Source organism: Pocillopora verrucosa, chromosome 9, assembly GCF_036669915.1.
Source record: "Pocillopora verrucosa isolate sample1 chromosome 9, ASM3666991v2, whole genome shotgun sequence".
Taxonomy (NCBI): domain Eukaryota; kingdom Metazoa; phylum Cnidaria; class Anthozoa; order Scleractinia; family Pocilloporidae; genus Pocillopora; species Pocillopora verrucosa.
In genome coordinates, this window is record NC_089320.1 from 11,383,056 (window position 1) to 11,396,007 (window position 12,952).

Sequence of the window (12,952 nt, forward strand, 5' to 3'; positions counted from 1 at the left end):
CATTTACATGATAGCTCTGGCTTGAAAGTCTAGAACTGAATACATCTTATGGTAAACCATTCAAGCTATCAGTAAACTGCATATAAAATTTTTTTCTTTGTCTGAAAAATTGTGATGATAACTTCTGCTTTCTAATTGGATTCCTGACTTATGCTTTCTACATGTGGGGAATAACTTAAGAGTAGAACCAATCACTGATCAGTCGCCACTTTTACTTCCAAAGTTTCGGTACGTAATGATGAATTTTTGTTTGTAGAATTACTATCCACTTTTTACCTAAATAAACTTTCAATAGAAGGCGTTTAATCTTGTAATATTATATGGAAATACTACCTAGTATGCTTTGTTAGTGCTGAGTTAGTAAGCTATTATCTTTGGGAACCACTGTTTGATAGATGTTACCATCAATACCTTAGATCTTTCATAAAAGCATCGTTTTCGGTTTTACAACACATGTAAATTGTCGGCTACTAATCTATCTCTCGGTTCTATTCTATTTTCGGTTTCTAATCCTCCGTGCTTTTCTTCACAAAAAACATAAAAACAACAACAAAACATAGACAAACGCTGATTTTCAAGGGAGGCTTCAAACGGGCTTGAATTGATTCAGACAGGACATATTGGATTTATATCTCAGACACTACTAAGCAGTCACTCCGAATCCTACAGACACCAACAAATACAAATAGTTTATTGATTTCTATTGATATTTATACAATTCAGAACGACTGCCCAAAAGTGACTGACCTAACCAGAAACTGTTAGGAAGTCGTTCTGAATTCGATGAATATCAGTAGAAATCAATAAACTTTTGGTTTTTGTTGGTGTTTGTAGGATTCGGAGTGACTGCTTAGTAGTGTCTGAGATATTTTTCTTTATTATTTAGAAGAAGTTGTATTTATTTTTCGTATTTTTAGATAAATTTATATATGTTTTTATTTATTAATATTATTTATGTATGTTTGTGACGCGACCCCATAAGCCTCTGGCTTAAAATAATTATTATTATTATTATTATTATTATTATTATTATTGCATTTCTCTGAAGATTTGAAATTCGACTGTCCCTGAATTGCTGGTCTCCGCAAACTCACTTTATCAGCTTTTGCTCATGCAGAGGGAGAGCCTTAGCAGTAACTGACAAATGGTTGCAATTGCACTGAATTACAACTTTCTCAACGGTTGTAACTTACAACTTAAATTTGTGACTTTACATCTAATACGTCCTCTGGGAGTTAAGGAACGTAATTTTTAAGGTTGGAAAATTGAAGAACCCAAAGTGAAGCATGCAAATAAACCGATAGCTAAGTATTAGAAAAGATTTTTTTTCAAGTTCATATTGAGGTGTTCGTTGTGTCCAAGGCTAAGCGATCTGGCCTGCAGTGTTTCAAGCAGACAAAAGAGAGCTTACTTAGGGCTAAAAATGTGATAAAATAAATATCTGACATATTTTGAAATGCAAACACTCGCTATAGACAATTACAACAACATAAGCTAACAGACTGAATGATTTGATTACCTGTGGTTAACTTAACATTGGTAGAAAACGAAATTGAATCAGTGTTATCTTGTTACGACAAATTCAGAAGGAACAGTTCGTAGGAAAGACCATTGATGAAGCTTTTACTTTATAATGCTGTTCATTACTTGCGCAAAAACAGTAATAACGTTTTTGGTCCTCTGTAAACCTTTAACTTAGACAAACTCCATTTCTTTAACAAACGAACTCCTTCTGACTTCCGGCAAATCAAGTGGCCTTGTGACCAGGCTTTTTTTTTGCCATAGTGCTGCTTAACAGATTAAAAGAATACTATTAGATTTATATTCTGTTTTTCAAATCTGTATAACTAAAACCCACTGTGTTATCAGAATATTAATCCCCATCCTACCCTGGATAAAGTATTTGAAAAAAGGATTTTGCACACGTGCTTTCTATTCGTTACCTTCTCCGATTCATCACACATCTGTGCAGCAAAGCTCATGGTGCACGAGTTTTCGTAACCTAAACGGATTATCTTTGACCGTTTCAGCACGAGTTTATCTTAAGAGAGCAAACCTCACGAAAAGAGAAGAACCCAGAAGTTACAAGATTGTCGGATCAGACGGATTATAAGTAAAGTTTATCTCAAATTCATCAAGTTGTCTTTGAAGCCTCTAATAAACTGTAACGGTATTAATGGATTTTTGTTTGGTGTGTGATGCAAAGCACTCGTATCGAGATCTTATCGTAGGGAACTCTCTCTAATTACAAGAAAGTTTGAAAGATTGCCGCAGTGCATTGATAGAGATGCTCTCGATGTAAAGGTTCATTTTTTCCGCCAGTATAAGAGTGTCATTCGAATGGCAAAAGGCTGAGACTCGGAGAGAAAAAGAACGGAACAACAGATTAATACAACACGTTAGTTCAATTGTTTGTTATTCTTGTTCTTTAGTAAACAACCAAAATTAGCTTCGGTCCCATCTGAAGTGTGTTAAAAATTTATTCTTTTAAACAATTTTGTCGTATTGTTCTAAATATCTAAGGGTCACATACGACAGAAACAATTACGAATTACAATCTATCATTTTATGTCGCAGGAAATTATGTTTTTCAATTAAAACTGATCATGAAGAACAAAAATATATGTACAGCAATCATTTATAAAAAATACTCTTTTGGTTTTTCTGTGTTAACAGTTAAAAGTTGGTTAATCCTTTTTACCTTTTTCTTCATTCCACGTGAAATTCCAGTGGGGGAGCCGTTCCGCTTTTGTTATGAGTTTTATTACATATCCGCAGGGAGCAACGGCATGTGAACCGTACCGTTATCTAAGGCGCTTACTAAAAATAGCCACGAAATTGAATTTAAGCCAAGGGTTTAACTTGGGAGGAGCAGTACTAGAAAAGGTGCTTCCATAGAGCATAAGTTGGAAAGGCATATTAAAATTTCTCCCATTACTCTACTTCTCACGCATGCTCGAGAATTTTCAAAGAGCTCAAGGCTAAAATTATGAGTTTATATTTTCCTTTTGTCTTTGTTTTACATACCTTCTGTAAATTAGCATAGTGGCATTATCCTATTAGTGAAAAAGGGTTCTTACGTCCAAAGCCTCTTGATATTATTGGCTATAATGTTTAACTTTGTTTTCATTTATTATTTCATTTCATCATGGGTAACCTTCGCGAGTCATTCCATACGTAAGTCAAGTTTCCGTTTTCCACAAACAAAAGCTAAAAGCAGGCAAAACCACACGCTCTTAAATTCAACGTTTATCCTCTGACCAGCTTTAGCTCTAGGGTATAGACAGATCCAGTGTCTCCGTGTATATGTATAGAACAGAGCCGCCTTTCTTGAGCGCCTTGTGAAGCTGAAAAAACCTGCGCCTCCACCGGTCACGCTAGCGTGATATTTCAAAAGCAGTCTGCACGCAATATGTCAATTCTTTGATGGCGTGTCTCTTCATAGCAAGACGCATGTTTGGACACAAAAGAGAACACCATCCACTCTGGCAAAATTTCGCGCACGATTAGCTTTTTTTGTGAAATTTTAATTACACGTCCTTATGGAACATGTGCGCTTAAGGTCTATCATCTATTATTAACTTCGATTTCACCTGCATTTTAGGCAGTTCATCTGCTCAATTTACAGGTTTTCAACATTCTTGCGTAAGTGGTGAAGATGTCGACAGCATCTAACATCCTCGTTTCAGTAAACGGAGGAGTCAACATTTTTACAGTTGAATTCAAGCGCACGATATCATACCTTATTCACCAACCTACCTCTGTGGAGGTCATTTTGCATCGCAGCAATTTTGTTCCCTTTCATCTAGCTATGTAGAGTCTTAAGTTTTAGGAAAATCTTAAATCATGAGAATAGGCGATATGTGGAAAAGCGTTGATCCTATTGTTTAAAAATTCAATATTTTGCGTTACTCAACTTTTCCCAATTTAATTTTTTTCAGATTCCTTTATAAAGTGCACTCACATCGAAGGGGCAACATAGTCAAGCGTTGCAAGACACGTGTGTTGACGAACACACGTTTCACAACTTCATCAAATAAGACTGAAATAGAGTAGTGAAATAGATGGTAAGCTGGTAGGATAGTGGTTGTAGGCAAAAAAGATATAAAACTACATCTACGAAGAAATTTTAAGAATATTTTGGGGAAACCCATGAAGCAAATATTCTTGGGATACTCGTCTCTGCCACTCGTATTTTCTTTCACGTTTATCGATGAAAGAAGTACAAGTGGTAGGGAGGGGGTGTCGCCAATTCGCAGTTGTCATTTGTTGGACTCCTATCTAAACATTAAAATACCTTAAAGGAGCAATGACTGACATGGTATGATTCTCTCTGAAACATTGCCGTTATTACTATTTTTTTTCTTCAAGATTCATTTGAAAGCTAAAAATAACCTAACGCCACAATTGCGCAATAAGAAAATATGGAAATTTTACTTGTAAATCTCCGTTTACATTGAATCTATGACGGTCTTTTGTATTTTGTTCCCATAATTGCATAAGTAAGGCCAAATATTTCCACTTTTGTCCGTTTTACTGCAAAGAGAAGCATAAAATCTAAGACTGTCGAGTGCCTAATTCCAGTCTTGGGTTAATTGTACCAGGAAATATTAAAAAAGGGAATGATGCTAGCGTAGAGCACCAATGGGATAAATAATCAATGACCCGTTTACACAAAACGACTCAATGAATTTTTCAATAATTTTCTAGTTTCCTGCCTGACAGGTAACCTCACTTAAAGCTAGAAGTGCGAAGAGCCTATGGCTTTTGAAACCCAGTAATATTGGTAAAACCCTGAGGCCAAAATTTTGCCTATTATCCGTAGGGAATTTAACACTTAGATGGTTAGGTAAGGCGAAAAGTAGCGAACAAATCGTTGTGGGTTTTGTTTTAACCACACGTGAAGCAGCAATCATGTTTACAGTATTTAGGTCCATGAAAATATTCACAATGTAAACACTTAAGGGCGTAAAGGGTTAAAACGGAGTGGATGATAAGTCCGTTTAGACTTCATCAGCGTGATCAATTAGAGTGATCTTATCCTAGTTCATGGCCAGCAATTAGCACCAATTACCACGCGCGTTTTGGGGGTAACGTGGAACGTGAACTCTATTTAATAGTGCAATTTTTTTTTTGGGGGGGGGGGAGGGGGGGAAAGAGGGTCATACTACGTATTTTAACCAATGTCCTTAAAATAATACATTGAAGTGACACTATCAATAAAATGTCTCTCGTGCGTTCTTACCCACACAGTTTGTCAGTCAAGTTTTATCGAACTCCTCATAAATTCATCTAGTGCGTTAAGCTGAGTTTGCTATTTTGGATGCTACTAACGCTATGCGCATTATTTGGGACCCCATCGAGTAACTATCCCTTTTTTTCTTACTCTTAAAATGGGTTGAACCACAGCGAAGAGTAACCCTTTACCCGTGAAAAGTTTGTAGGCGTTTACATGACTTGCATGAATTACATGAATTGTTGTCACTCCGAGGGACCTCCAAGGGTTGACTATTGCCACGCAAACAGTCCCCTGACAAACCCTGATCCTGCGAAACATGATTAAGGGCGGCTTTGCGCGCAAGAACGCACCCCCGAGAGAGAATAAACAGAAGGCGGCGCGGTCGCGCGCGAGCGCGAGCGCGAGAATCCCGAGGACATGGTGAGCTTGAACTGGGCCTGGAAACCACCAAAATCGGTGTTTTGCCTTGAAGCAACACATGAAATTCGTGGCACACGTAACCAGGATGCCGAACGATGCACCCAGAAAATGATGTGCTTCGCCCAACGACGTAATCAACCAAGTCACTGGTCAAGACTGGCAAAAACTGTAAGCATCGAGGCTATGCAACTTCGCAAAACAATGTATGACAAGACTGAATTCAACGAGTGGATCCACGATCGCAACGAAGGTGCCACACGCTCTTCAAGTATGAAAAAATCACGCACATGGAGAAACCCTATGATGATCGAACATGGGTAGTTCAGCTCATGGTCTCTTGAATCGAGTCTTGGCCTGTTTGTGTAATTTACGACAGAGAAAAAAATAATTTCTGTCCTCAGTGATTTAATTTCTTCTCAAAAACATAATAGTCTCGCCCTTAAAATTAACTGACGGTCTTCCAACATAACGACACTGAACCTGGTATTTCTAACGTTGATTGGTTATAACAAAGTTAGAAGATACACACATCGATCAACTTTTGTGGTAATATTTTTATTTGACTCTTTAAAACGAAGTTCGTTCATTCAACATTCGTTTGGGAACTTAACAAATTAAGCACTTTCAGTCTGTTTCATATAACATACCCGAAGTATATAAAAAATATTTGATTTGTCAAAATTGTCAGTATGCAAAATCCAGACACACGACATACAATAACAACCCAATTTGAAGCAAACGTGACACAACTGATGCATTGAAGTTCTCAGCGAAGATACCAATGAGTTATAAAAAAATATATCAGTATTGGCAAAACTTACTGAACTTACCTGGAAACGATTCAAAAGGTATAAGGCTCCTGACATAATTTGCATGAAATTATTCCAAAACCTTCCACAATGGTAAACGTTTAAGACTCTTAAACAACTTACTCATTCGAGATTAGTTTAGAATTATCTGTAACAAGAAGGTGAATTTGTGGTCTCCATACCCTAATAACAAATTTGCCACCAGGAGACTTCCTAAATCTTGTTATATACTCTCAAAAAAATTAATTGAAGCTAATTAAAAGCAAAATCTGGAGGGCTTGGAGTATGGAAGCAGAAAAATGTCACTTAAGCGCCCTAAAATTTTGTTCTGACCTCAATGATGCATTCCAATTTCACCTTCAACCCCATGACCCAAACCTCTTACCTAGGAACTAACTATAATTTTTGCCTATAAATATTTTCTGTAGTTTTGTTTGATCATTGAAATGCCACTTCTCAATGACTAAACTGTATCTAAGCTGAATGCCAACCTACTCTTAGTCAATGCATGCATCAAGAATACCTTATTTCTATAGAGATCCAATTTGTGCTCTTTATAATGGATGGTTAATATCTACACTATTCTTTGCAGTTATGTACACTATACAACTGGAAATCTCATTGGAAAACCAAAATAATGAATTTTTGAGGTAACAAAATAATTTATATAATTATAATAATAGCAATAATAAATAGCTCTGGTTGTAAGCAATTTTTGCGTGTGCTATAGTCTTGAAGTGATTTGTAATAATACGCTTACTTAAACATAGCCTCTTAAAAGTTCTTTTAGTGTAATTTCATCGAAATTAAGTTATTACATATGTATCTTTAAATTTGCATGAGTGACCATTATAAAAGCAACCTCCTGCTCAATAAATTAAAGAAAATATCAAAATTATTCGAAAAAAAAAGACCAACTCTCTCCACAACAACCCCTACATATGGTTTAATAATGAAGTTCGGCTGCAAACTAAATGTACGTTCATGCTGGTTATCAATGTAGTGTGACACATTCAGACTTGAACACTCCACAAAAAGGAATTCTCTTTATGAAACTTCAATAAAAATATATTCCTACCAACATTGTTAAAATTCTCGCCAGCTGTGGGCTTCTAAGATCAGCTTTAGAAAAAACAAGTCATTTCTCTCAATTCCATCATCAGAGACCCAAACATAGAAACTGCTATCCATCAGACCCCAATGAATCCCAGAAGGCATTTTGATTTGCCAGTCTCTGATTAATAAGGTCTAAAGCACCTGAAAACACAAATCCCCACTTTTGAAAAGCAACTTTGTACCTAACTGACATTCTGGACACAGTATTGATTTCAGAAAACTTCAAGTTTTCATACTTTAGGTGTGCTTTGTTCTTCAATTTAGCACAGTTTCTTAGCTGGAGCCTTGCTTTCTTCCCTTTCTTCATTGAGGAATTTTGAACTGTGCATCTAGCTTTACGTTTCTTTACTTTTGGTGAGGCTAGAATGGTACGTGAGACAGAAGCATTAACGAGGGATTTTTCAGAGTAGTCATTTACAACTCTACGCCCAGAATTTGTGAACCGTCCTCTTTCACAAAGAGTAAAACCTCCTCCACCATATGGTTTTAATTTTTCCTTAATGTCCTCCACCTTGACAACAAGATTCCCAAGTGGATTTGGAGACTCTCTCCTAAACACAATTCCATTGGAAAGTGATGACTTTTTCTTACTCGCAGCAACAGCTCTCTCGTGAAGAGGCACAAGCTTTATTTCAGGAGAGAGAAGGCTAGTATTTGAGTTGATAAGTTTTGGCCTTTTTCCTGACAAACATCTTTCATTTGGGGCCTCGACTTCATTAGGAAAATTGTTCAAAATAATTGATTCATCTTCATCTGACACTGGACTTGATGGAGGAGAATAACTGCTGAGGTCAAAGGATAAATTTTCACAGCCACACACGGCATTGTCATTAGATGAAACAACACTTGAAGGAAAGACACTTTCATCCAGATGCCATCTAGAATCACTTTGCCCAGATACAACTGATGTCATGGACATTTCCTCCTGTGAAGGATCTCTTTGTTTCTTATGTAAAATAGACACAAAGAGATAAAATGAACATTAACCTTTTAATCCCTGAGACTGACTGACATCTTATCTCCTTAAAGTTTCACCCACATTAAAATCATGAGAATAAAGGAAATGATCATCAACTTATGAAGCTCTTGATTGTTAAAAAATCCTTTTCCAGTAACACAGGAATTGTATACAGAATGGTATGGACAATATATGCCTACTGACATAAAGGTGTAAAGGGCACAAAGAATAAAATTCCAGGGATGTGATTTCCTTACTATGCATTTGTACTTTTTTGCTTCAAAGTACACCATTTTTATCCAAGATAAACAAATGTAGAAAAAGGGATAAAAATGGGCTCAAGGGGTGCCTCTATGCTTGCACAGCTAGAACAAAGCAGCACCAAAGAACCAAATATTTCAGTCCATTGAAAAATCAGATGATAATTACATAATTGATACTTACCAAATTATTTCGTGAAAAGGGTGAATAGTTATTCACCCTTTCTGACTCAGAAGATGGAGAATCATCAGTCATATCTGACATTGTTTCACTACATTCAAGATGAATGGGAGTACCAGTGGATCCTGATCTGTCCCACATTATAGGTGTAAGGTGTAGTGAGGCAGTAAGTTTTTTACCAGCAGAAGTATGTGCTGATTCACTTGAGGATGATGAAGCCACAGAATTTCTTCTCGCAGTCACCAAAGACTTTGAATAAACAGATTCTGTGTTACTATGACTCACTTCTGATAAACAAGGAAAGTCCATAGGAGATATTTGGCTAACAGAGTCAGAAACTGTACCATCATCAGTTAGAATATCTTTGGCAAGCATACCAAGTTCATTTGTGTAGTCATTTGATGTAACTGAGGTGATGGCAGTGTCAGCATGACAATGCTTTCCAAGGAAAGGACCCTGAGATGCTGGTACAGTCCAAAGAGAATTTCTAGCTTTGTTTACACTAAGCACACTGCTATTTCTTTTCCTCACAAACTCTTCATATTGTTTCAATGCATTTGAGGGAAGTTCCTTTTGTGACATTGGCACAAGGCATACTTTGGCACTCAACCTCTTTTTTTGATTCATCATTCATATCTTTTCGATAAAGCTACAGCTGCAAATTAAATAAATAGAAAGACATAGGGTAAGTAGCACATATCAAAATTTTTGAGAGACATCATCCTCTTTAAGCCAGGTTTATTAAACAAAGGGCATTCATCCAATAGGGGCATCTAATGCAAACTTACCAGCATAGGTAGCATTTCTTGGACAAGAGGCATTTATCTGAGAGGGAGCATCTACCAGATCGTTTACAGCACCGTAATTCTTCAAGTATAAACGCTTTTGTTAGAACATAGTAAAGCAATGGAACAGCACACTATTAGTCTCTACTCTTGGTCTGTATTCCATATACTTTAGTCCCACAAATGTCCTATTTTGCTCGGATGACAAGTAAACTGGTAAATTATGCGATCAGGAACATGGGTATTCCCTGACTGTAGGAGATTTGTGAATTACTGGGTATGCAATAGCTCAATCTGTGAGCTACATACGAAATTGCATGTTCGTGTAAGGTTCAAGACCATGTGGATTGCCTTCAGCCATTTCCTTCAGCGTTCTCCGCAATTCGTTTCAGAAAGCTGTTGGGTTTGCGTCCGTGCACCTAAATCACGATTATTTAAACATACGATATCTTTGTTAATTAGGTTAACATCAGGTTAAGCATGTTTTCAAGCATCGCAAAAAAAGTACGCATTACCTATCTTATAGCTCAAAATCTCAACTGTTTTCACTAAAAATCCACTTAATATCACTGGAGAAACGATTTTTATGACAGAAAGAAACACAAACCATTAATACGAATGAAAACAACGACAGATTTTCGAGTTTGGCGTTCAGAATATTCACTACAATTATACGGTCAGCATGGCCATCATTTCATTCCGGCAAGGTTTCTACGACTTTCTAGTACAGTAAATTCTCAGGGGCCTTACCTTCAACGTGAAATAGCCAGAAAGAGTTCAGCTAAGACGGCTACATTGATGCGGATGTCAGGAAAGCATGCAATCGAGGGTGACGCTATATCGAAGGTGTTCGTCGAGGGTAAGAGTACACGGTAATTTTGGTCAGCGGGAAAATTATGAAACCCGCGAATATTGCAAAAGCCCGCGAAAGGATGACATCTAAAAACTGAAGACAATTTTTGATTAAGACATTAGAATGCGTAATGATGGCGGTGACTAATCATTCTTCTTTAAATAAATCGGAGATTGACTTCCTTGAGGAAAACCTTGAAAATTGTTCTGTTGAAAACCAGTACTTCTTGGGTTATTTCGACGGGATAAGAGACAAGTTCGAGGATACGCTCGAGAGGTTTCTTTTTATTAGTTCCACATGCTTTGAAAAGAAGGCCTTGAACTCAAAGGAATTAAATCACAAGAGGTTTTCGAAAAATGGCGAGCAGTTTCTTTTATTTTTAGCTAATTTTTTTGCCTTTATCAATTCGGTGTGGGCCTTGTAGAGACTTGATCTTTTGCCGCAATTTTTAAAAACTTATGCGATGCACCAAATATTCAAAAGTATTTCATATATAGGAAAGCCCTTGGAAAACGCTCTAAGTGCGTAATCTAGTTTACCTAAATACTAGACATACAAATTATGCATTTGCAGCTTCTCCCGTCTTTGAACACAATGATGGTAATGTACCGATCCAATTTTTTTGGAAAACAGTGTTGACAAATTGTTCGTATTAAAGATTTAGATATATGAAAATTCACATATTTGCACTGCGGTGGAAAGATGAAATTAGAAGATCCTCGCAGCTAAGAACACTACTGAAACTAGTAGTTGTAAGTAGGACCTGAAAAAAATTTTTCAGGCCCGTACGGGATTTGAACCCATGACCTCTGCGATACCGGTGCAGCGCTCTACCAATTGAGCTAACAAGCCAACTGGGAGCTGGTCAATGAATTGGGTACAAATAAACATCCGAGTGAATGAAGATTTAGATATATGAAAATTCACATATTTGCACTGCGGTGGAAAGATGAAATTAGAAGATCCTCGCAGCTAAGAACACTACTGAAACTAGTAGTTGTAAGTAGGACCTGAAAAAAAATTTCAGGCCCGTACGGGATTTGAACCCATGACCTCTGCGATACCGGTGCAGCGCTCTACCAATTGAGCTAACAAGCCAACTGGGAGCTGGTCAATGAATTGGGTACAAATAAACATCCGAGTGAATGAAGATTTAGATATATGAAAATTCACATATTTGCACTGCGGTGGAAAGATGAAATTAGAAGATCCTCGCAGCTAAGAACACTACTGAAACTAGTAGTTGTAAGTAGGACCTGAAAAAAATTTCAGGCCCGTACGGGATTTGAACCCATGACCTCTGCGATACCGGTGCAGCGCTCTACCAATTGAGCTAACAAGCCAACTGGGAGCTGGTCAATGAATTGGGTACAAATAAACATCCGAGTGAATGAAGATTTAGATATATGAAAATTCACATATTTGCACTGCGGTGGAAAGATGAAATTAGAAGATCCTCGCAGCTAAGAACACTACTGAAACTAGTAGTTGTAAGTAGGACCTGAAAAAAATTTCATCATATGAATTTTCATATATCTAAATCTTCATTCACTCGGATGTTTATTTGTACCCAATTCATTGACCAGCTCCCAGTTGGCTTGTTAGCTCAATTGGTAGAGCGCTGCACCGGTATCGCAGAGGTCATGGGTTCAAATCCCGTACGGGCCTGAAATTTTTTTTTTTCAGGTCCTACTTACAACTACTAGTTTCAGTAGTGTTCTTAGCTGCGAGGATCTTCTAATTTCATCTTTCCACCGCAGTGCAAATATGTGAATTTTCATATATCTAAATCTTCATTCACTCGGATGTTTATTTGTACCCAATTCATTGACCAGCTCCCAGTTGGCTTGTTAGCTCAATTGGTAGAGCGCTGCACCGGTATCGCAGAGGTCATGGGTTCAAATCCCGTACGGGCCTGAAATTTTTTCAGGTCCTACTTACAACTACTAGTTTCAGTAGTGTTCTTAGCTGCGAGGATCTTCTAATTTCATCTTTCCACCGCAGTGCAAATATGTGAATTTTCATATATCTAAATCTTCATTCACTCGGATGTTTATTTGTACCCAATTCATTGACCAGCTCCCAGTTGGCTTGTTAGCTCAATTGGTAGAGCGCTGCACCGGTATCGCAGAGGTCATGGGTTCAAATCCCGTACGGGCCTGAAATTTTTTTTCAGGTCCTACTTACAACTACTAGTTTCAGTAGTGTTCTTAGCTGCGAGGATCTTCTAATTTCATCTTTCCACCGCAGTGCAAATATGTGAATTTTCATATATCTAAATCTTCATTCACTCGGATGTTTATTTGTACCCAATTCATTGACCAGCTCCCA

At 37.3% G+C, this 12,952-nt stretch overlaps 2 protein-coding genes across 4 annotated transcripts; one reads left to right on the forward strand and one right to left on the reverse strand.

Moving 5' to 3' along the window:
• Positions 1–5,537: 5,537 nt before the first annotated feature.
• On the forward strand, positions 5,538–5,980 carry LOC131793928 (uncharacterized; the record flags this gene model as incomplete). Its single annotated transcript, XM_059111429.2, has 2 exons — positions 5,538–5,615; positions 5,744–5,980. Coding segments are annotated over 2 exons (315 nt in total), but the record flags the coding sequence as incomplete, so codon positions are not given.
• Positions 5,981–6,208: 228 nt separating this feature from the next.
• On the reverse strand, positions 6,209–10,620 carry LOC131793826 (uncharacterized). 3 transcript variants are annotated; one of them, XM_059111313.2, is made up of 4 exons: positions 10,519–10,620; positions 9,772–9,850; positions 8,987–9,638; positions 6,209–8,530 (listed from the first exon to the last, which is right to left on the reverse strand). In XM_059111313.2, exons 3-4 carry the CDS (start codon positions 9,611–9,613, stop codon positions 7,652–7,654), a joined length of 1,506 nt encoding a protein of 501 aa, XP_058967296.2. In that variant the 5' UTR covers positions 9,614–9,638; positions 9,772–9,850; positions 10,519–10,620; the 3' UTR covers positions 6,209–7,651. The 3 variants fall into 3 exon arrangements, with proteins under 3 accessions (XP_058967296.2, XP_058967297.2, XP_058967298.2); XM_059111314.2 differs by having other exon boundaries at positions 9,772–10,187; positions 10,519–10,608; XM_059111315.2 differs by having other exon boundaries at positions 9,772–9,865; positions 10,519–10,593.
• Positions 10,621–12,952: the final 2,332 nt, after the last annotated feature.

Excerpts from the sequence above, each read along its gene's own strand:
- LOC131793826 (XM_059111313.2), bottom strand. The coding sequence starts at position 9,613 with ATGATGAATCAAAAAAAGAGGTTGAGTGCCAAAGTATGCCTTGTGCCA. Across the intron at positions 8,531-8,986 it reads CCTTTTCACGAAATAATTTG|AAACAAAGAGATCCTTCACA; the intron begins GTAAGTATCAAT and ends ATTTTACATAAG.